The 25,043-nt window shown below is 43.7% G+C and overlaps 1 protein-coding gene across 1 annotated transcript in view; it reads left to right on the top strand.

Moving 5' to 3' along the window:
- Positions 1-12,655: 12,655 nt before the first annotated feature.
- The window catches only part of C5H12orf75 (chromosome 5 C12orf75 homolog), a 31,683-nt gene continuing 19,295 nt past the window's right edge, over positions 12,656-25,043 (top strand). The window contains exons 1-2 of the mRNA XM_021687594.1: positions 12,656-12,735; positions 23,032-23,056. Of these exons, the coding sequence (XP_021543269.1) occupies positions 12,690-12,735; positions 23,032-23,056 (71 nt within the window). The 5' untranslated portion in view covers positions 12,656-12,689. The remainder of the gene's footprint in view (positions 12,736-23,031; positions 23,057-25,043) is intronic.

Genomic DNA, 25,043 nt, shown 5'->3' with positions numbered 1-25,043 from the left:
CTTTCTTTCTTTCTTTCTTTCTTTCTTTCTTTCTTTCTTTCTTTCTTAAAGATTTTATTTACTTGACACACACACACACACACACTCACACAGAGGGATAGGGAGAGGGAGAGAGCGAGCACAAGCAGGGGGAGCTGCAGGCAGAGGGAGAAGCAGGCTCTCCTGAGCAGGGAGCCCGATGTGGGGCTTGATCCCACATGACCTGAGCCAAAGGTATCCACCCAGGTGCCCCCAGGTCCCTGCTTCTAATTGCAGAGTCTGAACTGATCTCATGTATGTTCCTGGCAATCTATGGAGGATATGAATAGGTGGAAATCACTTCCAATTTATTGTGCAGGGAAATCGAGGCCATGATCTCTAACAGCTGATGAGAGCTCACTGGATGGCAAGAGAGGCTCAGATACCAGTACTGTGCATTTCGTGGGGACATGGGACTCCCAAGGGGTAATTTCTTCCAATTCCTTTTTTCTTCTTGGCTGTATATTTCAAAAGCAAGCGCTAGGGAGACTAAGGAGAGAGAAGGTCAGGCAATGGTGCTTGATCTTCCCTGCACAAAATTGCTGTGAACAATCTCTGATCTGGTAGTCTAACTCCTTTATCAACAAGCACTGTGTATACTAACTCTGTGACTCAGTGTCTATTTGCTCAGCATCCATTGGAGAAATAATAGCTCAAGTTTCTCAAGAGCTCACCATGTGTTTGGCTAAGCTCTGGGAATGTAAAGTCAGATAAAACCTTGACCTTGCAGAATTTCTATTTTAGTGGGGGCATGGGGAGAGGGGGAATAAACAAGACATAATGATACAATGTGGTGAAGAGTGTGCCTAAGGTATAAAGGGAGGAAGAATTATTTCTTACCGGGAAGACAGGAGCAGATTTGCCAAGGAGATGACATTTGATGGGCCTTGAAGGTGGGGTGTGAAGGTGCAGATGGGGGATGGAGGAGAGAGAGGAAGGAGTGCCATCCAGGGGCAGATGTGTGAGCCAAGGCAAGCTGTTGAAAGCCAGAATGGAGTGCTCAGAACACAGTGCTCAGGAAGAGGAGTGGCTGCAGATGGGTTTACAAAGCGGGTAGGGTCAGATGATAAAAAGGCTTTGTTTGAATGCCCACTAGAGAGCTTAGCCTTGGTCTCTTGGCAGTGAGGGGCCAAGATGGGATGCAAAGGAGGGAGTGATGTGATCAGGTGTGTTGGGAACAGAAGGACCCCGTGGTGGCAGCGTGGGTGTGGCTGCTTCCTCCCGTGGAAAGCCCCTGGACTTCTCCATCTGGTTGGCACTGTTCATATTTAAAGATTCAGCTCCAGTGTCCTTTCCTGTAGGGAGCCCTCCCTGATCTCCCTGCTCTGGAGGGAACATGGATCACAGCACCCGGGGCACGGAATCGCACATTCGTTTCCCTGCTCGCCTGAGCGTTGTTGGGAAGTGGCCTCTCTCCTCTGCTTCTCCGTGGGGTCGGCACCCGGCACAGTCCCCAGCCTTTCACGGTTGCTCGCTAGAAATGTTTATTGTCAAATGAAGGAGAATGAGCATCCCTGCCTTTGTAATTGCTGAAGCTGTGATAGTGAGTAAGTACCATTGATTGAATGCTTACTCTTTGTGAGGCACTTTGTGATCTCCTTCAATTCCCATACAATTATTAGATAACAGTGGCAATAACATTTCTGTTACTACTAATCCTATCACCGCTACAACAACAGCTCCTACTACTGAAATCACATATGGCTCTTACCATGTACCAAATACTGCTATGATTTACATATATTAACTCATTTGATTCTCATAGCAACCTTCTGATGCAGGTACCATTATTCCTTATTTTTTTTACAAATAAGGAAACTGAGACAGAGAGTGAGGAAGTAACCGGCTAATAAGTGATGAATTAGATTTGGACCCAGGCAGTCCGGCTTTAGAATCTGGGTGCTGTCTGTTGATTAGATTGCATGCATAGCATAAGTTTGAAGAGGTTAGGGGGCTTCAAGCTATTCAGTGATAAATGTTAGGAATTGACCCCATATCTGTCTGGCTCCAGACTCCTAAGGCTTCAATTCCCTGCCCTGTTCCACTGCAAACATAATGTGAGTGTTCCCTGTGGTTATTACTAAGGCATCCAGAAAACTAAATGTCTGCAGAATTAAACAAAGCATCATAGGGAGAAGTCTGATTCATGGTGGGATTAGAAGCAACCAGTTGTGGGGGCAGCTGGGCAAACTCAAGGTGGGTGGATGGAGAGTCGGTAAGAAATTGGGAATGCAACTTTGATCTAGGAAATTTCCAGCATGAGGCACTGTATCTGAATCACTGTTTAAGATCTTCCAGCTAGGAACCACTATATTAGTTTTATATTAGTTTAATACAAACTTTTTTTGGTCATCTGTTGAAGCATTTAAGATCAGAAAGTGATGTCCTCATTATCTATCTGAATCCTGGCAGATTTTCTCTACTAAAAGAGCTTGAACTTGGAAATCACTTCCTTTAGAAATCCCTTTGATTCCAGACACAGGAGTCCAAATTCCATGTGCTTTAGCTAATGATTAAATGCCTCCTTTTCACCTTCCAGTTCTCTCCATTTTTCCCAAGCAATTTAATCTTAGCCATTCATGTATATTGTTTAGTTAGTCATGGCAACGAGGCCATTTGATTGACCAATTAGCAATTAAACTTAGACATGATATTGACAGTCCAGCTGTGTTGGCCACAGTTCTGAGATCCTAGAATAAGGGTTTGACTGATCTTTGTGAATTGACAATGCACTTGGAAATGATGGTGTGGTAACCAAAGAAGTTTCCTTGGTGTGTGAGAATACATCATTTTGGCTTTCAAATATATGTATAAGGCAATCACAGGGATGAAAATGTAGCTCAACTGGTTTCAGCGAAAGCAGCTTGTGAAAAACATAATCCAGAGGGGAGAGGAATTCCTTTTGAAGAAAAGGACTTTTCAAGAAAGATGTAGGTTTCAGAATTTCAATATCAAGCTTCCTTTTATTTTCCTGTTTAGAGAAACAAATATGTAATTGTTAACATCCCATTTTTAAAATTGAATTTATAAAATGACAGTCTGTTGCAATGAAGACTTCATATATACACATCTAAACTATCACTCCCGGTTTTCCCTAAGACTTGATTGTATTTCCTAATTTAAAATATGTGATCTTAAGTGTAATTCAAGTGAAAGAGCATTTACAAGTTTAACATTAAATTTGTAAATGAATATATAACATTGAAAGAGTCTTTCAAGCCATCAAAGATTATTTGACCATGTTTCAAATCTTCAAAAATAATAAGTTAAAAAAATACAAAGGGGCTCCTAGGTGGCTCAGTCAGTTAAACGTCTGCCTTTGGCTTAGGTCATGATCTCAGGGTCCTGGGATCGAGCCCCACATTGGGCTCCCTGCTCAGAGGGGAGTCTGCTTCTCCCTCTGCCTGCCACTCCCCCTGCTCCTGTTCTCTCTCTCTCTCGCAAATAAATAAATAAAATCTTGTTTAAAAATACACAAAGTGGTGCCTGGGTGGCTCAGTTGGTTAGGCGACTGCCTTCGGCTCAGGTCATGATCCCAAGGTCCTGGGATCGAGCCCTGCATCAGGCTCCCTGCTCAGTGGGAAGCCTGCTTCTCCCTCTCCCACTCCCCCTGCTTGTGTTCCCTCTCTCGCTGTCTCTCTCTCTCTGTCAATTAAATAAATAAATAAAATCTTTAAAAAAAAAAAACAACACAAACAAAGACAATTTCAGGCAAATCATTTCCTGCTCAGGGTCTGAATTCCCGATTGAGTTCTCACCAATTCATCATCCCCTCCACACAGGTCAACAGATGTCTTTCACATTCTGAATGTTCAGATATCCAAAGAAAATGCTCTCAGTTGCCCCAAGGAAATGAGGATATTTCAATAGTTTGCTTCAGAGAAAAGGACATGACATTATTTCTTTTACATGCACATTAGACTTTCATCATGGTGCTGATTAGGTACCAAGCAACAGGTTTGTCACTTGCCTGCTGTAAATCTTTTCCTGGTTCCTCCTCATTATTGTAAATAACCACTGACTTCTGAATAAAGCCTTTTATCCTAGACCTCAGTTAGAACTAGTTAGTCTCTAAGTTCATGGGAGCACAAAACAATGTACAAGCTTTGATAATGTAAGAATACTCTGGAATAAGCCCAAATTTAAAATGCAGTAACCTCTCCATTTGTATGAAATATCCAGAATAGGCAAGTGTGTAGAGACAGGAAGCAGATTAGCGGTTGCCAGGGGCTGGGCATGAGGGTAGGGAACGGGGAGGGACTGCTCACCAGTGCAAGATTTCCTTTTGGGGTGAAGAGAACAGCTTGGAATGAGATCGTGGGGCTGGAAAGGCTAAATGCCACTGAATTAAACAGTTTAAAATGGTTTATTTGTGCCATGTGAATTTTACATAATTTTTTTAAAAAATGTAATACATCAAGTTGTGAGAGCAGGCAGTGATGAGTGGTGAGAGAAAAGGGTGCTTTACAAGGAAATTGAAATCACACTCCTACTTTTGGCTTCTGTCCCCCTCTCCCTTTAAAAACAGCAAACTAATTAGATGTCAGTCTAAAGAAAAGGAAGTGGGTACATTGTGTGAGCCCTACCATGGGGTCCCACCAGAAGGGCACCGGACATTTCCTGGGGTCCATTCTTGTTCTGAAATCCTAGGAAATATGCTGAGCACACCTCCACTCTTGAGGGCTCTGCAGGTTCCTGGGTTTCAAGCCCCAAGTCTTGGTGCCCTGAGGTGGCCATGTATGAGTGAATCACAAAGCCAGGAAGCTTAAGAGTCCAGATCCTTCCTTTCCTCAGTGTCACCTTAAGTATCACCATGACCACCTAGGCATCTTCTCTACTTGTGTTTTTAATCTTGATCTGTTGTGTGGATGAATATCTTCATTTACCCCAACTGATGATTTTGGGGCATCTTTTTGATTTGGGGATTTTTTTTTTTAAGGTCTGTCTCCTTCTCCTGAAGGTCAGCTCCACAGTGGTATGGATGGATGCTCACACATACTCCTGGGGCCCTGCTTTGGTCCAAACACTGAGTGAGGTGCTGGAGAAGCAATTAAGCCAAACCAGGCCTGGTCTCTGTGCTAATGAACAAATTCTAGTGAAAGAGACAGATGTTAAGCCAAGAATCACGTAGAAACCTAAGGCTGCAACTGTCACAGCTCTTCGGAGGACCTAGAGGCTCTGTAATAGGGACATTTAACCTTGTCAGGGAGGCGAGGCAGGCTTCTCTGACGAAGTAATACTTGAGTAAAGCTTGAAAGCCAAGAAGAATTAATTAGGCAAAGAGGATAGAGACCGTTCCAGGCAGTGAGAGGAGCTAGTGCAAAGACCCAGTGGTGGCAGGGACAGGAGGAGAACAAGAAAACAAAGAATGGATGGAGAACAAAAGCAGAAGTGGACAGAGGTCAGAGCAGGCGAGGCCCTGTAGGCCAGCTTTAGGATTTTTTGTTTATTGTGAGAGTAGTGGGAAGCTCTTAAAGATTCTAAGGAAGATGGGAAGGGTTGACTTGATCAGAATTACATTCTGAAAAGGACTCTAGTGCAAGGAATGGAGAGGGAAGAGAAGCCGGCCTTGATGCCTGGCTAAGGTCTGGCTTCCCGTTTCCTCACTCTTAGCCCGGCAGTCTGGACAGAGAGATGGGGGTGGTGTAGGCTTGCCAATCAAACTGTCGAACCCTTTTGTCCTCAATGACTGGTTCATGGAGGAACAGGGGATGGAAAGCTGGCTCAGTCAGCGTGACTATGGGGCTTTCTCTTTGGCCTTGAACCCAAGCACACAGGAAGAGCTGCTACAGCTGTCTTGCCACTGTGATGTGAAGAGTCTGATGCTACCAGGGCCGCCAAATGGGACCTGAGAATGAGGTCACGCTGAGAGATGGTGCGAAGCTGAGTCCCGCTGGCTTTCAGTATCTTGTCGAAGCACGGCTAAGTTGTCCTTGCTTATGTACTTTTGATTGCATGAGCCAATGTTTCTGGTTTTGCATTTGCCACCGTACGCCCAAAGACTGAGAGGGCCGATGGGCAATTAGGGGAGCATGGAAGCCGTCTCCATGTGCACATGCCCATCTGCTGCAGTCTCCATGTGCACATGCCCCTCTGCTGCTTTAGGACTGTGCAAGAGAACAGGAACTCCTGATTCGACTACTCCTGCCAAGCAGAGGTGGCATCCGAGGCGGAGCGGGAAAGAAATGGTCCCATTGCCTGGGAAGATGTATTTTTGGGTATCTGAAATTCCAATCTAGTTAGGAGAGTTTGTGTAAAGTTACCCTTCCCTGTGCTGGAAAGGGTACTTTTGTCTTTAAGGTTCCTAGTAAAGTTCCTGTTGGAAGCTTGGGGCTACTCTGGCTGATGTAAAGGGGAAAGGGAGGGAGCCAGGGCACCAGAAAGGTCAGAAAGCCCTGGAAGCTGCAGGATGGAAAAGGAGAGGTGTGGCATCCACTGAGGCCAAGCTTCATCTCCAGGGAGACAAGTCTGTGGCCATGCCCAGGGAGAGATGTGATCATCCTTCTCTCCCACCCAGGATGGGCGCACCCTGCTAAGTACCTTCCAGCACTGCCTCCCCAGCCAGCAACTCTGGGCTTCTCAGCCAACTCTCTGGATTTCAGAGGCAAAGCCACCTCCCAAATCGGATGGTTATTTGAGACCCAAAGGTTGGCCTTCCTCAATCTTTCCTTCTCCCAAAGGAGGAGGAGTACCTGCAAGGGAGGATGAGAGTCAGGGAGATGCCATTGGCTCAGTCTGTCTTTCAGGATGAAAGAGGCAGAACGGTATCATCGAGAGAGTGGAACAGGAAATGAAAAGCTCTGGGTTTAAGTTCTAACTCTGATAACAAATAATGGAATGGGGAGCTAGCTCTCTGCTCTGTTTCCTCACTCTCGAATGAAAGCATTGATTTTGGTGTCCTTAAATCAAATGTTAAACATGTTAGGGTGGATAATTGCCTTTAAAGAACTCAGGAAGTGAGCCCTCTCTCAAGTTTTGGGGAGATCTCCTGCTGTTTTAGTCACGATGGGAAGCAGAGCTCCCCACTTCTCTCCAGCTGAAGGGAGTGATGCCCTGGAGGTTTTATGAGGATTAGATGAGATAATTCATCAAAGGAGTCAGCATTGTGCCTGACTCATGGGAAGAGCTCAAAACATTCATTATTATTGTTTTCTGAAAGATGATGCAAATTGTCTTGAAAAACCAGCCCTGGGATTAATAATGGTTGTTGAGCTAAAAAATGTTTTTATGATTCTGTCTCTTACTTTTCTCTGTTTATACTCACACAAAGACATTTACTTGCTCCCCTAGTGCAGTAAGAAAGCAGAGTGTAGGACACCATCCCTGTCCTCAAGGAGCTAACAGTTTAATCAGAGACATACGACTTATACGTATTCAACGGTGTCTGTTAAAAAACGTCATTTGTAGGTTGAATAATAGCACATGCCAGAAAAAAAGGTGTTGAAACATGTTCAAATGTTATACATGGAGAATGGCAGGGGAAGTCCCAATACATTGCAGAGCATTTCAGGGTAACTCTCTCCAAGAGCAATCAACATCAATAGTAAAAATATGGATACATTTAAAAAAGAAATTCATTTGGTAACAAAAAAGTTCTCAATGATTTATGGATTAATAAATAACAGAAGTTACAAAGATTTTATATCTGAACAACAGTGAAATTAATGAAATATCAAAATTTTGGATGCAACCTAAATTGTATTGAGAAGAAAAGAAAGGAAGGTAGGAAGGAAGGAAGAAAGAAAGAAAGGAAGGAAGAAAAAAGACTTAAAGGAGTTTGGTGTTTAAGAAAGTATACAAGTAAGAGAGTAATCTCAAAGAAATTAGAAGAAAATCATAAAGATAAGGGCTGAAAATAAATAGAACACAAAATAAAAAGAGATGGTCAAAAAAATTAAAAATGGATTCCAAAACTCCAATAAAACGGACAACTCTATAGCAGAGCTAATCAAGAAAGAAAACGTGCAAATAAACACTATAGGAAGGCAGAAGGGGGCACAACCGCAGATAAAAAAGAGATAAAAATCACCACGAGTAAATACTGTGGTCAATTTTATGGCATTTGAAATTAAATTAACATTAAAAATGTCTGTCACTGCAGACACAGCTCTGTGTTATGATCCATTATGAAACGCCGTGCTCTGCTCTTATATGTTATGGTATGTTATGACGACACATCTCAGTGGCTTAAACACAACAACATCTCAGTGGCTTAACCCAACAAAAGTTTCTTTTTTCCCCATGCTTTAGGTCTGGTGCGACTTAGGGATCCAGGCTGATGGAAGATGCAACTCTTCCACATGTGTTTCCAGGGTCCTGGAAACTGGAGAATCTAGAACTTTCAGTCAAGAGCTGCTTCTTGTGCGGAGGGCTTGGTGATGCCCACCTCAGATCTCCCTTTGAGAGAACCTGCTCTGAGGAGTGGAGTTGGTTGACAGCCCCCAGCTGTGGGCACTTTGGGTCTGCTGCTGTGTTCCAGCTGAGGCCAAGCTCTCTCTGGGCAGCTCACGGCCCAGCCACGTTACTAGGGCCTGGCCATCTCTGCCCAACAAGGGGCTACCCCACAAGCAATCCGCATTTGAAGTTCTCTTTGGCCTTGGCCAAGACTTTTTCAGAGCGGCATTATAGTCCGAGCTTCTTCCTACCCACTCCTCTTTATATATCCCTCTTCTTACTTCTCTGATGAGTGTCAGACCTGCAAGGCAGCCTGAAGGCTTTCCCTGCCTACTCCTGATCCCGCTCCCCCGGATCCTTCAGGCAGTACCCATAACAAATCTCTTGTACACCTATCTCCTAACTCCCAGCAGATGGGAACTCACAGAGCCTCTGAGTCATATGTCACTTTTGTTCACATTTCACTGGTCAAAGCCAGTCATAGGTCTGTGCCCATCTCCAAGGGGGTACGAAGCCTAATCCAGAAGAGAACTCATCCAGAAGAGAGAGTACAAAGGGGCATGTATGTACTATGACTATGAATATCTGGTTAAACAGCTATTAATTACTCCCCCTTTCCTCCCAGGGCAGAGCCCCAGTTTTGTTCAGGTGTCTACTCTGCACTCCCTGTCATGACTCAGGGGTAAATTGTAACTTACCAGAGCCAATTACTACTTTTTTTTACCTTCCCAGTGGTTGGATCAGGAAAAGTTGTATGATCCAAATCCTGGCCAAAGAAATGGGAGAGGAAGTGTTCCCAGTGCCTCTCAGCTTTAAAAAAGGGACCCGAAGTGGGGGAAAAAAACATCCCCCTTTTGTTGCTGAGTTCTGTTGTGTGTGGATGAGCTACCCAGAGCTAAGGTAGCCATCTTGCAGCATGTCAACAGGGAAAAGGAGAAAAACAAAAATAAAACTCAGGCTGCCAAACCTTTTGTGGGGAACCCTTTATGGAAGAAAAACCATGAAAGCTGAGACTTATTTAGCTCCATGTTCTCCTGTGTCTTGCTTTCTTTTCCTTGCCAGATCAATTTCAGTCATGAATATCTTCTCTCTCCCTCACACCACCACATCAGTTCTTGTTTGAAGAATGAAAACAACAGCTCAGTGGTGTGATTTAACTGGCACAGAGAAAGAAGCCAAAACTGACCAGTCAGGAAATGAGACACGCATTAATGATTTTCTTTTGACTCATTGTTTTTGAAAACACCCAAATGCAATTAACTGTTGTTTATAAAAATAAAATAAATTCCTAAAAAGGAAAAAGGAGATGCTAGACTTCTTTCACTTCACATCAGGGAGAGGACTGATATTTATAAGGCACTTACTAGGAAGTTTATTAGGAACTTTGCATACATTGTCTCATCAAATGACTTTGCATTGCCCTTTGAATAAAATTTTAACTCCTCACAAAGCCCATCGTACCCAGTGTGATCTGGCTTATCTCCCCAACTACCCTCCTCCATCTTTGCTCTAGTCCTGCCATGCTGGCCTTTTTTTCTGCTTATGACACATGCTTAGGATGTTCCTGCCTCAGGGCTCTTGCACTTGCCATTTCCTCTGCCTGGGATGCTCTTTGCTTGGCCTTCACATGTTTGATTTCTTCTCATCAATCACACCTCAGCTAAAATATCCATTCTTTAGAGAGGTCTTCCTTGATGATCCTACCTAGAACAGCACCTCTCCCTCTACCCCTATTTCAGTGCCCCGCTTTATTTTGTTTCCATCACACTTATAGTATCTAAAGTGATCTTTTGTTTGATTTTGATCTGTCTCCTCCCACTAGATTTTTCCTCTGTACCTTGCTCGCTGCCCCACCTCAAGCATTTAGAAAAGTGGTTAGCACAAATCAAACACTCAATGGTGTTTGTTGAAAGAATGAATAGATAACACACTCTATAACCTTATAAGGCAGAGTACATATCATTTACAAGGGTCAATGTCCTCCCACCAAAGACCACCAGGAACATGCTGGTAGCTGGGCAAGTTGGGCTTATTGCTTTTGCAGTGAAAGAGAATGCACGCCACAAGGAACCATGAGGTATCTCAGTAACGGGATGTTAGAAAAGATTCTATAGGATTTGGGTTCAAGTTAGGTGGTTATGGTTGGGGTTTAAGAAAGCAGGGCTTCTTTTTTTCTGGATTGGGTGTTGTCAGGAAGGAGGGACAGTTCTATGGTGGGATATTCTTAATAAATTTCATCTATGAGGCAGGAAGTCTGGGTTGGGGCCAAAACTGTAACTGGTAAAAAAGTAGCAGATTATTCATGTTAGCCAGGATTGAGTGATGCTGTGTTTGTGGTTTGCCAGTGACCCTGTTCTTGTCATACTCAGACAAGATTACTGAGTGGTCTTATTTTTGGTCTCACTTCCTCAGAGTTAGAGAGTGGCCCTGAGATTATCAGAGTTAGAACTTAAACCCAGAGCTTTTCATTTCCCTGAGATTGGTGTTCTGTGTAACTGAACCCAAAGGCCTCGCTGTGTCAGGCCACTGACTGGATGTCAGGCTTTGTTTTTCTCTTTCGTCCAAGTGTCCTAGGACTGGAGTCCAGCGTCAGCATAGAAGTAAGCAAGAGTATTTCCTTTGGTTACTTGATAGTCCTCCCCTTTTACTCTCCCCCGCCTAATTCTGGATTTGTAAGGAGGGAGCCACTGAACCAAGATGGTGGAGGCCAAGGTAGAGAAGCAGGGCTTCTAGAAGTCAGACAACTCAGAAACACCCTTATTTGCCCAAGAATTAATTCCCATCTCACAACACACCCAGGTATATCTAATTTTCAAAGGAGGGATGGTGTATCCTGAATGAGAAAATTACCCCATGCTCTCCATTGCCTCAAAGGTCATGCTCAACAGTCCATCAGGGCCTCGGTTCTAGCTCAAGGTTTTCTCTAAATACGATTGTTTTGTTTTAGAAAAGTCTTTTAACCAGGATCCCAGCATCCTCTGGGCTCCTGTGGCACCCTGTATTCCTTTGTTAACATCCCTGCTATATTGTAATTAATTTGTTTATAAGCTGTCTGCCTGGTTAGACTGGCTCCTTACATGTTTGTATCACTGGAACTTAATTTTAACAAAGGACTTGGCACAGGCTAGGCTCTCTATAAATATTAAATGGATTTAAAATGGAGATTTAATTCCTGGCTTGAATTCATCTCACAAAACACTTACCGAGTCTGTACTATGAGCCAGGAGGATGCTATGATAAATCAGTCCTTACCTTCAGGGAATAATTATTCAATTCTAATAGGACTTAAGAACAAGAATAGCTGGCATTTATTTGGGATCGGACACTGTGTTAGGTGTTTACATGTGCTTCAGTTATTCCTGCCATCTCACAGGTAAAACAACTGATACACTGACGGGTTAAGTAACTTTGCTGAGGTCACACAATTATTAAGGGGCAGAGCAGGGATTGTGACTCAGTCTGACTCCAGTAACACTTGCCCAAATATTAGGTTGAAAGGTGCCAAGTGAATTCACAGTTCTGTCATTAAGTGAGTGAAGGTCCTGCAGGCTATCAGAATTGCAGCAAATGCAATGAAAGTGGAGTAGGCTGATATGACCGGCCTAGGGAAGACTTCATGCTCTTTCCTAGTCAAAGTGTGTTGGGGAACAGAGCTCCATTAGCTTTCTGTTAAAGAAGAAATGGGATTTCGGTGTTGACTTCAGACCTGAATATCATCATTCAGTAACATTTATTGGGCGCCCACTGTATGCAAAATAGGTGTTTCTGCCGCTTCCCCTCCTGCCCACATCCTGAAGCAGGGAAGGGAAGTGGGGAAGAAAAGGCAAAGAGGGCGTGGAGGTGGGTAGGTGAGCATCCTCGGCCCTGCTGCCTCGCCCCGCTGCCCGCGCCGGCCACGCCCCCAGCCTCGCCCTCGCCCCCAAACCCACTTTAAACTCCCGCCCCCTCTTCACGACGACCAATGCCCGGCCGGAGAGTCCGAAGGAGGCCGGGGATTGGGCGTCGCCGCGGTTGCCGAGGTGACGGGTGGGTCCGGCGGGGACCCCAACCGCGGCTAGGGCGAGGGGTGCCGGGCGGCTTCCCGCCCGGCCGGCGCCGGCCAGCAGCGCCCTGGCCCGCACCCCTCGGCGGCGGGAGGGGGAGGCCCCGCGTGTCCCCCGGCCCCGCGCGCCCCCCGCCGGCCTCCGGTCCGGGGCGCGCCGCCCTCCGCCTCCGTCTCCGCCCCCAGGACCGGCGGCCGCCAGCTCCCGAGCGCTGCTTCCCCGGCCAGCGGCGCGATGGGCTGCGGGAACTCCACCGCCACCAGCGCGGGCGCCGGCCGAGGTGAGCGGGGGCGCGGGCCGGGGACTCGGGGGCGGCGGGGAGGTCTGCCGGGCGGGCGGCCGCTGCGGGAGAGGCCAGGGGAGAGGCGGCGGGGCGCGGCGGGGACCCGGGGGAGGGAGGGCGCGCAACCCCCTCTCCTCGTCCCCGTTTTCGGGACGGGGCGGGGGCGGGGGGGCCAGGCCGCCCACTTTTTGGAGGGACCCGAAGCGGGGCATTTCCCCCGAGCGGGGGCGGTCACGCCTGGACGAGGGGAGCCTGCAGGGTGATCCTGAGGAGGGTGCGCGCGGAGGACGCGCGGCGGGGCTCCCCTGCAGCGGGTAGCCCGGTGCCCTCCGGGGGGTGAGGATTCCTGGCGGTGGCCAGCATCCGCTCCCTCCCCTCCCACGCTCGCCCCGCAGACCTCGCCGCCAGCCCGTCGGAACCCTGATGCTGCAACGGGAAAGTGCGGCAGAGCAATTCAGGACTTTTTTGGTGGTGGTGGTGGTGGTGGTGGTGTGAGTGGGGTTGGGAAGAACTGCGAGCCGGGCTCTGAAAATTCATCTGAGTCTGTCCTGATACCTGAGAGTGGCTGGGTTGCTCGTAGGATTTCTCTGAGAAGCTGCAGTATTAAGGATGCTTTAGATTAAGTGTGACAGAGCTTTAATATTAGCAGTGATCTGTTCATATATTTTTCATTAGAAAAATATATTAAAACTTCTTTTATACCACTTCATTTTGTTGATTGGCAGGCGAGATCTCCTAGATTCCCCCAGTCAGCCAGGCTTTGTGTCAAGTGACTTATTACCAAACTCAATCTTCTCTTTTAACCCAGCTCGTGTCTCCCGATTTAAGAATCTGGATCTGTTTTGAGTAATATCTGCTGGCCTCTTTTAGGATCCTTTTGGATAAAGAACTCCCATCCCCACCTGCAAACGGAAACAGCTGTCTGATGCTGCAGTATTTCCTAGCAGACTGGGGTGGATGCCCTCTCAATAACTTCGTGACCTTGGGCCTTCTCTTCTCTTAACCCAGACATCTGTGGAAGATGGAGCTTGAGATTCAAGCCTTTTTCGTTTATTTATTTTAAAGTTTATTTTGACGTTTACTTCGTGGGATCAGATGTAGAAATCTGCTCTGTGAATTGGCCAAGTTTGTTTTTCCTCTTTGTCTGTAACTACACATGGAATATTCTGTTTTCCCCGAGAAGACACTAAAATATGTGGGATTCTAGTCCTAGAGCTGTGAATGAACCCAGGTAATGATTCACTGTAAAGTTGATCTCTGAAAGATAATCTTTACCATCTTAAATGAAATTCTCCTCCTTGGGATATGCAGGGAGCCACCAGAGAACAAATCTTTTCCGTTCATATAACCGTGAGACAGGTTAGTTATCCTAGTTGGCGTCTTATGCCAACAAGGGCAAACGAGATTCTGAGAATGGCCAGAAAGCTCTGCATGGAAACCTGGAACAGTGTCCAGGCCACATCCTGCACCAGGCGTTGTGTCTCTCAATCTAACAGGCACTGGGGTCCTATGCAATCCACTGCATGGGCACCCTCTCTTTAAAAAGGCTAAAAACAGTTATCCACATTAAAAAAAAATCATAGGAAGGATTTGTAACATTTCCTTTCAAATGGAGCTAGGTTACTTCATTAACATTTTTATTTATTGATGAAATGCCTGTCAGATTTAGGGATAGGCGGGAGGGGCACTGTTGCTAAAACAGAGTGATGATAAGGTAATTTGGAAATGGTAATGTCAGAAAATGGGAAAATCTGATTCTCCTTACAGATATTTAGTTGACCTTTTTTTTTTTTTTTTTTTTTGCTGAGGTGCACATCCCTTGCTACGTAAAAGGAGGTATAGTTGTATCGAAAAAACCACTCCAAGTGCACGCCTTCTTGTTGAGCAGCCTGTTTTGTTTATGAAGGACAGTTCACGGCAGAGCATGTTGTTGTCTCCTCTAGCTTGCACTTTGCTAAAAATTGCTTTTTGTTCAGGGAAGCACCATATAGAGAGTGCAGACTGTAAAACATTAAGGAGGGAACATGATGAGTAGGGACTTATTGAATCACCTCGTTGATGGATCTGCCCTAGTCTTTGAGAAGTCATTCCCCAAACACGTCCTTGCTAGAGTCCAGCTGGCTAGCTTTGGGATTTGGTCATTGTTGTTTCGAAATTTTTCTGTCAGCTGGTGGTAGGACTTTAGTTTCAGAAAGGAAATAGTAAGATGAAGAAAAATAAACCACAGGGCAAAGGTATTTGAATATTTTTTCGTTGTGAACTTTGACATCAGCATCAAATATGCTATTGACCAGGTTGCGAACTTGTGGTCCCGAACCCAAGTGGCATGAAATAAATGCATTAAGTAGATGTCCCGGGGGGGCCCCCCCAGATGACTCAGTTCGTCACTGAGTGACTTTTGGTTTCGGCTCAGGTCATGATCTCAGGGTCCTGGGATTGAGCCCCACATTGGGCTCCATGCTCAGTGTGGGGTCTGCTTCTCCCTCTGCCTGCCACTCCCCCTACTCCCCCCCACCATAAATAAACACAAAATCTTAAAAAAAAAATAGATGTTGTTTCTGTCCTCCAGGTACTTTACAATGCCCAACTCCTGAAATGTCCCAGGATCATGCAATTCAATAGTTATACTTAAGCTTTTCCGCAATCAACCAGTCCACCCATCCAGCCAGCCATAGATACATAAATAACAAAGTCCAGAGAGAAGGTGGGAAGGGTGCTGAACTTGGAGCCTGGAGAGTGAGGCTCAAGCTTGACTTCGGCTTTATGCTGGTTGCGTTGCTATGGGCATTTCATTTCACATTTCTGAGTTACAGAGTGAAAACACTGTGTAAACTGTAATTATTATAGAATAGTGGAATATTACCATGTCGAAGGTGAAATGGCTTTCACTGATCATTTTTCTACAAGAACATGGCAAATCTACTTCCAAAGGGTGCATTAGCACATTATAATAATACTCTTAAACCTGAAATCTCCATTATAAGCCCTGTTTTACTCTGTAAGTAATGCAGGTAAAACGAGATAATTGCCCTCTCCTGAGCTATCTGAACAACTGCCTTTCTTGGCTTTTGTCTAGAGAAATTGGTTAATATGACAAACTGATATTTAGTAGTGTGCTTGAGTAAATTTGATTCTGTATGTCCAAGAGGTAGAAAAACTGATGTGCAGTAAAATGATCAAACAGCCATAGAAATCAGCCTCTAGATCACTCAGGCTCTGAATAATTCCAGTTAGATTTCTCCTGAAGATTTCTAACTGTAAGCTTGCACCCAGTCCACCTCTCCATGCAGAGCACTGCACTTCACTAGGAACTTGTAAGGCAAGGCTTGGGCATCCAGCAGTGGGTGGTTGAACGAAATCAAACTTTCATGCTCTTGAGAAGCTGATAGTCTAGGTAGGAAGATTAACCATTGGAGAACAATAGCAAGGCAAAGTATGATAGAATACATGTGGAACATCCAAGTGCCCAGGAGATATTGAATAATATAGTTTAATCACAGGTGGCTTCGGGGAGGAGTTGAGCTGTCGGTCCAGATGGGGTCATGAGAACAATTTCATTTGCACGAGAGCTTTCTCCATTTTCATGTTTTAGTAAGGTCACTCTCTCAACGTAGGAATTTGATTTTCCCCAACCTAGAACTGTATTAGGAGGACTTCTTCTATTTTCCATTCAGTGAAGATTTACTGTATTTGTCCTGCATAGAGTCTAGCCCCTAAACTATAGAGAAACATCTGGATTAAATAATCCATTTAAAAAGTGTTGCATTTTCTATAAGGCAGGGAGCTCTTGATCTGTTTCTCTCTGCTCTCCAGCCCCACCTCTCTCTCTCAGCAGATTCTCTGTCCCCTCGTTTTTCCTTGAACATGGTTTTTAACTAGGCAGAGAAATGAGCAGCCCTGCAGTTGAGCTAATGATCTGAACAGGTCGGCCATTCCCTTTTATACACTTATACATATAGATGGGTAAGCAAGTCTGTAATGTAAGCCAGGCAGTCTCTTTTCAGGTAAACCAGAAAATCCTTTAAAATGTTTGGATGGTTCCAAATATTTACAATAGCCTGTGTCAATACAGGCTAAGGCTGTAGAAATTCTTTGCTGGAGAGGACTTATTTCATATGTATTCTGCTCATGATAGCTGACTGAATTTTTTAGTTGTACTTTTTCTATCAGAGATTTGTAACTGGCAACTGTCTGATCATAACTCCGTGGCAGTTTATTGTCAGAATGTTTCTGTAATGGTTCTTCTGCTATTTATATAACAATAGTCTGAAGAGGAGGAGTTTAATATTTATCCTATTTTGTCAGTGTACCCAGGGAGTTAATACAATCCTTTTGGGTCCAATTATTTAGATTAGTTTTCTCTTCGTCCTCAATTGGCTAGATAATTGCATTCTCTTCTCTTGATGTAGCTCTGTGGTCCAGCCTTAATTTACATCTCTAAATGGTTTGGTAGGACTGAGATGTTGCTGCTGTGCTTAGCATGATCCCAGGCCATATCGGGGACATAATATAAAATTTTGTTGATAGCATCCAAGAAGTCACTTATGTCTCCTGCTATTTCCCTGCTGCCACCCCCAGACCCCAGCCCCACCATCCTTCTTTCAGTTCCCTGAACATGCTGAACTGACTCTTGTTGTTTTCTCTCTGTTTGAAACTCTCTTTGCTGGAGAGCTGATATTTTGTTTATTTATACACCGCCTCTTCTGTTCTCTTCCTGCAAATGTAGGCCTCATGAGAGCTTCCTGCATCTTGTTCAGCTGTACCCTCAGCCTCTAGACTAGGATCCAAACTTTCAATGGAATTTTTGGCTCGCAAAGAAGTTTTTTTGTTGTTATTGTTGAATGAACGAACATACTGGGGAAACAAAGAAGATGCAAAATGACGTCCTAAATTGTGTGCTTGATACAGCAATTGAGAGAATAAAATAAAACCTCAGGCAGTCAGGGCAGCCTGCTTGGAAGAAGTGGCACTTGATTTGGTTCTGAAGAATACGTCATGTTTGGATAAGCAGATAATGGAAGGGAGGGCATTCTTAGTGCTGTATGAAATCATAGGGACAGAAATCGGCTCAATGCATTTCAGGGCAGTAAGTCTGGCCTGACTGGCTTTAGTAGTTCACGTGTGTTATAGGGTGTTGGGAAGGAAGAGTGGGTAGAATGGAGGGTGAGGAGGACAGACAGGCAGGAAAGCCAAGCCTCGGAGTTGAGGGTGGGCTCTGGTGTCAAAAGACCCAAATTCGAATCCAGCTTTTGTCATTTATCAGCTGCATGACCTTGGGCTAACTTGCTTAAACTGTACCTTGGTTTTCTCAACTGTAAAATGGGGGAGTAAGAATAGAACCGACTGCAACATGAAATGAGTTAATGTTAGTAAAGTGCTTAGAACAGTGCCTCGTACATTGTGAGTACTCACTATGCTATTTATTATGAATATAGGGACAGACTTTTGTAACTGGTGTAGAAGGAAAGAGTGGGCATACAGCAGTGGCTGTCTGGGGTCAGGGCAGTGAGAAGGGTCTGGAGGCGTTGATGCCAGAGACCCCTGGGAGAGCCAGGCTGAGGATGGGCTGAATGGGAGGGAGAAATAAACATGAACCCAAACTAATGCCTGGGTAACTGGAAGGTTCTGCTGCCTCTAAAGGGAAGGCAAGAAGAGGTAGGTGACCAGTACACTCTTGGAGGTTCCATGTTGGAAGTGACGGTGAATGATGGGAGATGGAAATACCTCTGTCCAGGCACTTATCACCTATGTGATGGAATCGGGACGTTCATGCGTCCCAGCTCCCTGGAACTGACCTCACGGCCACGTGCAGGGGTCGTGAAGGTGACCTCAGTGAGGTAGTTCAGCCACAAGCCACTTACCGCTCAGTGTAGACATGGCTTAAATTATAATACAGTAGCCAGATGTCACTGCCTTATCTATGTCTGTCCTTATGTGGCTGCCTTTATTAATTTTTAGCTCCTTAAAGTGTAGATGCTCAACAAGGACAACCTGCAAATGAAGAGATTTTCTGCAAGAGCTTCCATATTCATGAACAGAATTTTATATTTCTAGGACATATTGACCTGATTTTTTTTCTCCTTTATTGAAAAAAATGACTTATGAATCTAGTTCTTTTATTGGCTTCTTGAAAAATAACATTGCTTTGGATGAACTGAGAGCTGTTTTTCTACTTCTTTTGGCCAAACTGAGACTATGATGTAGTTTTGGAACTATTATGGGTCAGAGAAGACATCACGAGCTGTCAGAATTAAAGAGAATTTTGTTTATTTTTCTGCAGTTATGTTTATACAGTTCTCTCTTTTTTTTTTAAAGATTTTATTTATTTATTTGACAGAGAGAGACACAGCGAGAGAGGGAACACAAGCAGAGGGAGTGGGAGAGGGAGAAGCAGGCCTCCCAAAGAGCAGGGAGCCCGATGCGGGGCTCGATCCCAGGACCCTGGGACCATGACCTGAGCCGAAGGCAGACGCTTAACGACTGAGCCACCCAGGCACCCCATGGATAAATTGGGTTTGCTATGTATCTTTAAGTGACGGAGACTTTTGACTTTGAGACTCGAACAAAATATTAAAATCTTTTGAAGTGCGTAAAGTAAAAGGTATACACGGTCATGGTGAAGTGATGTTTTGAACAACCAACAATGTTTAGCTGTTTCCTACTTTTCAGGAGGAAATGTTCTTCCTTACAGACCTCTAACCATTTATAATTACTTTTTTTGTCACTGAAACTGTGTATAATACTTTTCTGAGAGCAAACCTTCCCCCCTTTTTCTTTTTTAGGAAGATACTTAAAATTATCTTTATATAATCATCAAATCTTTGGTCTTATGTACTTTGTGGTGCTTTCATTCTACAAGAAGCGTTGTTACCTTTCCCCCATCTCTGCTTCTTCTAAGCCATTATGTTAATACATCAAGGCTATGTTTAAACAGTAAAAAGTCATTTTGGCAGGAATGGAGTGGTGCTAACAGGAATTAATGCTCTATCCCAGGGGCCTAGAAAGAATTAGATACCATTATAAATATTTGTTTAGCAAAGGGTAAGTCACACAACCATAAACACAACTTAAAGCAAATGGGATTTTGCCACTATCTGAATTGTTCTAGATAAAGTGTTTTTTTGCATAAATTCTCTAGAGTAGAGATCTCCATCTGGTTAATTACAATCAATATATAGGTGAAGTGTGATTACAAGGTTGTAGTGAGGGTAATAATGATTTTTCTTCTGTTTATTAATTTTATGATTTTATACTTTTGCAGAACAAAGAGATATTCTACCTTTTATATACCTACGTATTCTGATAGTTTTCCAAGGGTTTCTAACAATTACACATTTTTTTTTCCCCCACTCTGAGAGGTTTTATGTTCGGGAGTCATGTTCTACCTGTCCTCGTTATAAGCTGATCATTAATATCATGCTCCCTTGCTTCTAAGATGCACATTTTCTTCCCTTTTAAAAAAAACAAAAAAACGGAGCCCATATTACAGTCACGCGTATACTGGATGTAGTTTCTGACGTCTTTGCCCACCCCCGTTGCGCGTATTAAATAGACGGTACTCTTTAAAGGAGGGACATTTGAGAACAGAAGAAATGGTGTGCTGATTTCCTTTTGGAAGGTAACACCAGGCATCTGCCCAGGGCCCACTGGGATGCTAGGTGGTGATCCCAGCAGGGAAGCAGCTTTAAGGGTGCCTGGAGCCCGGAGCAATCAGGTGAAATGGATGGAGGGTTCCTGGTGGCTGATTAAAATCAGTATTCATTAGACAACATGTTGCTGTTTTGAAACTAGTTCCACGCACGTTTTTGTGCTTTGTCTTCTCAGCTGCCTTTACCTGCCCAGTATTAGAAACCGAAACACTGATTTCGTGACCTTTGGATGAATGATCTGAGCAAGGACTCTGTGTGGGTCTTTGCCTTCCTATTCCCTGCTGTTCTTTCCCTACCACCCTGGGCCCCCCCTGAGATGAAGTGGGATGGCTCTGTCCCCTCTGCTCTTGCTGTGGATTGTATTCGATGGCCCTTCATCTCTCTGCTGAGGACTCACTGTCCTCATTACGATCTCTGCTTTCTTCTCTCTGTAAGACTTTGCAGAATCAGAGTTTGTGATCCCTCTGGCTCTCCCATCCCCTGTCTACGACAAAACCCCGGAACGTTCTCCGTACTTTTCCCATGAACATGAAAATATGAAAATCAGGATATTACTTTCTTTCTAGACTTTCTTCCAGATTCTCATGCTTGTTTTGACTCTGAAATAAAATATTCATCTGCACAGGTTTTTTGTGTTACTAATCCTTTGCTTATCTTTTCCTATCAAAGTGCTCCTTTTTTCTTATGTTAAGATTTTTTTTTTCAATTTTAGGATTTTTGTTTTGTTTTGTTTTATGATCTCAGATTCCAAAGCATTTATTTATTTATTTATTTATTTTAGAGAGAGAGAGAGCATGAGCAGGAGGGGCAGAGGGAGAGGGAGAGAGAGAATCTCAAGCAGACTATATGCTGAGCACAGAGCCCGATGTGGGGCTGGATCCCAGGACCCCAAGATCACGACCTGAGCTGAAACCAAGAGTCGGACACTCAACTTGTTGTGCCACCTAGGCGCCCCAAAGCAGTTTTTATTTATATAATTTAATGATAGTTGTGACATAGAAATGTTAATCTTCCCTAAAGAAAGGAATGAGGTTTGTTACAAAGTTAAAGTTTGTTACAAAGTTAAAGTTTGGCCAGAGCCTTACAAGAATTTGTTTGAGGCATAGTGTTTATTATCTTTATCCTCTGCTTTGAATTTGCAGATTAACGGATCTTAAATTAATATCACCAGGGTACAGTTCTTGCAGTTTTGGAAATAACCTTTCCTGCAGGCTTATTTGCTTACTGTGTAGCACATCTTTCTTTCTTTTCACATCTCTGTGACTTGGGTAGAGGTTATTTTAATTCCCATTTCATAGATACGGAAATTGAGATATTAATTTCTAATTAAATTTACTGCTAATAATAACAACTTAGTGAGCTATTTTTATGTACCAGACTTCGTGCTAAGTGTTGACATGCATCTTTAAAAAAACAAATCTTTACAGTAATGTCAAATAACAAAAGACAAAACTGCAAGCTGCAAAATTACATATGTGCGTTTATTTGGGGTCTTAGGGATTGCAATCCAGGAGACGGGATTCAAACGAAGTTGAAAACATGCTCTGGAGAGACAAAGGAGGTTAGAGTTTTTTAAGAAGAAAGAGAAGACTTACATAACTTGTTTTGAAGAAAAGGTGTTTGGCCCTGGTTTAAGTACAGTTACATTAAACTGTGTGATTGGTTGCTAGCACTCATGTTAGAGAGAAAGTCCGTTTATGTCCGTTATGACATAAATAGATGCCTTGGCTTTTAGCTGAGTTCAGCAAAAAAAATTCTGAGAATTTGGGACAGAAGATGTGCATGAGCCCCGCCTCCTCAGTGTCCTCCCAGCTCCATTTTCAATAACTCTCTTAGCAGTGGTCATTTCATTTATTCTCTCTGTTGCACATTGACTTTTGAAAAAGGTACTCTTATTATCCTCATTTGACACAAGGGAGGGAAGTGAGGTTTTAAGAGGTTAAAAGACAATTAATGCTATGTACCTACTAAAGATGGAACCAAGGTCTGTGTCGCTCAGATGAGGATAGTGGGAGGAGGAAGTGTGGAAATGGGACCGAACATGTGTGGCAGAGAATCTGTGATGAATGATAGGAATGGGGTCCGAAAGAGACGGGTTGTTTTTGGCATGTAGGTGGGAAGCAGGGACAAGGGGAGGGGCTCAGTAGCAAATAGGAGCAGAGTTAGAAATGCATGTAACTCCCTTTGGAGCTAGGCTGGTATCCTTGAGACTGCTAATTGAGGATATCACCTCCCTCTGTCTTGTAACGTCAGTTCGCTTTGTGGCTACTGCATTGTGTGACTTAGAACAAGGCCATGTGGACACCAGCTTAGAAGGCGTGTGACTTAGAAATGAAAATACTTCCCGACTCTGTCAGTTTATCTGTAAAATGAAGGGATTGGATTAGGTGATCTGTAAAATCCCTTCCAGAACCGACACCTTATAATTTATAGGAATTGTTAAAAATGGCAAAATAAATTCAAAACGTAAGATTTGAATGTAATGGTTTTCCTACTCTTTTTTCTTTCTTTCTTTTGAAATGATCTTTTTAAAAGGCATGTTTTCAACTTGTCTTTTCTAGAACTTTATTTTAGATGGGTATTGGGCTTCACATTTTTGTCTTAATTCTAGCACAATAATGCAAAACCTTTTTTTCCCCCCTAGGCCCTGCAGGAGCAGCTAAAGATGTGTAAGTAGTTAATATTATGATTTTCTAAACTCTTTTTGAGGAAGATGCTGTTTTTCATGATTGTGCCCTTTCGATAGATGTAGGTATGCCTGAAAAGATATGGGAATACATGCTATATTATGCAAAAATCAAGATTAGCATCTAGTTTATAACTAAACTGCTATTTGAAGAATATCATTGTGTTATTACTTATTCTGTTATTATTTATTCTGCCTTTCAGTTGCCCTAGCACTGTAACTCAGAACTTTAAGAGAGGGAAATGTTTAATTGTGCTTCCTTCCCAATTTGTGCTGAGATTTTTTTCTAATTGAAAGCAAGTAGGTATGGGAGAATTAATTAAGCACGTAGCTCCTGTGACTATGTGTTAGGGTGAGTCAGTGGGGAGAGGCTGGGGCAAGCATGTACCAAACACACATTGAATTGTTTTAAAGTTGATGATTGGATATTTGAGTGAATGTATATGACCATTCAACCTAGTCAAACCACAGGACATTTAATCAAGAGGCAGGTATCCCCCAAGGAGATGTTTCTGGAGCTCAGGAGCCCTTCCAGTATTTCCATCATGCCCCTTCTCTGCATCTTTCCACACCTCATCTAGAACAGTAAGGACATTGCAGTAGTTCACTATTTAAGAGTGTTTGTGGTTACTCCGTGGAGAGTGGATGGACCCCTGCCCCACCCACCCACAGTCGGTTTGGATGTTAGGACTGATGGTCATACACACACACACCAAGGAGGGCACGAAGATTTCTTACTCACATAAAAGTGAAGGAAGGGGAGGCGGGAGTGGTTTTGGTTTTTATTGCAGTTGGGAGTGGGGCTGGTTGAGGGCTTCTGTGCATGGGAGAGGTTTGCATAGTTTTATCCTCCCCACCAGCACAAAGGAAGGCATTCCCCTGCTTTCTAATCAGCTTGCACTGATGTGAGGCAGAAGGGGGAGTGGTTGGACTTGAAAGCTGTCAGTGGTCAAACATCAAAAATAGAGTCAGATTTATTATTATTATTATTATAAAGAGGAATTAGAGAAGATGAGAATGGGATTGTAAGGTTTTTCAGGAGTTAAATATATATTTTCTATGGGACTTTAGGTACCCAAGAAGCAATATACATTGTTTCAAACTCCTGGTTGCACTATTTGAGTTTATTACCAAAACATGTAGCAATAACCAGTTCAGCATCCTTACCCTGTTTCTTTCATTGCAGTATCTGGGTCTCTCCTTTCCATTTCTATACATTATTGCCAGATTCATTTCCTCAAGCACTCCCCTGCCCTTGTAGGACCTCTGCTCAAAAACTTGTAATTATTCTCCATTGCCCGCTGGACCGAGCCCAGAATCCTTTGGGAACAGGAAGGCCATTTATGTTTTTAGCTTTTCTCTGACGGACTCTGCATGAGGTGGAAGGAAGCACTGCAGTGGGAGTGAGCAAGGCCGAGGATGAGAAGTGAGCTGACATGCTGCACTGAGACCTCTCACAGGGCCCAAACTGACCTCCCATGTTCTGCCTCAGTTTCTGCTATTTCCTCTGCCTGGAACGGCCTTTTTCTCAATTCTGTTTGTAAAAAAATCTTAGCTATTCTTCAGGGCTTCTGTCTTGTTCTTTGCAAGAAGAATTTCTTGGATCTCTCAATTGGATAGAATGTCTTTTTCTTCTGAACTTTTCGAGCATTTTGGACCGTTCTTATGACACATCATATGGGGCTTATATTGTAGTTATTTATCTTCTTGTCCCTCTTGGGCAGTGAGGGAAGTGAAATGTCTTACTCATCTGAAGGTCTCCCATAGTTATAGTATCGTGTTTTGAACGTGGTGTTTAATGAACAGTTGCTGAGGAATCCCATCATTTCTATTCAAGGAGAGATTGATGTCTTGACTTCTTTCTTTTAGAGGCATGGACATTTCTAATAAAATTTCGTGATGCCATTGTCAACAAAATTAACTATTCCACAATGGGAGATGCCACTTAATTACTTTTTGAAATCCTGAAT

This window comes from Neomonachus schauinslandi, chromosome 5, assembly GCF_002201575.2.
Source record: "Neomonachus schauinslandi chromosome 5, ASM220157v2, whole genome shotgun sequence".
NCBI classification, from domain to species: domain Eukaryota; kingdom Metazoa; phylum Chordata; class Mammalia; order Carnivora; family Phocidae; genus Neomonachus; species Neomonachus schauinslandi.
The sequence above is the reverse complement of the archived record's forward strand: the minus strand, read 5'-3'. Positions and strand labels throughout refer to the sequence as shown.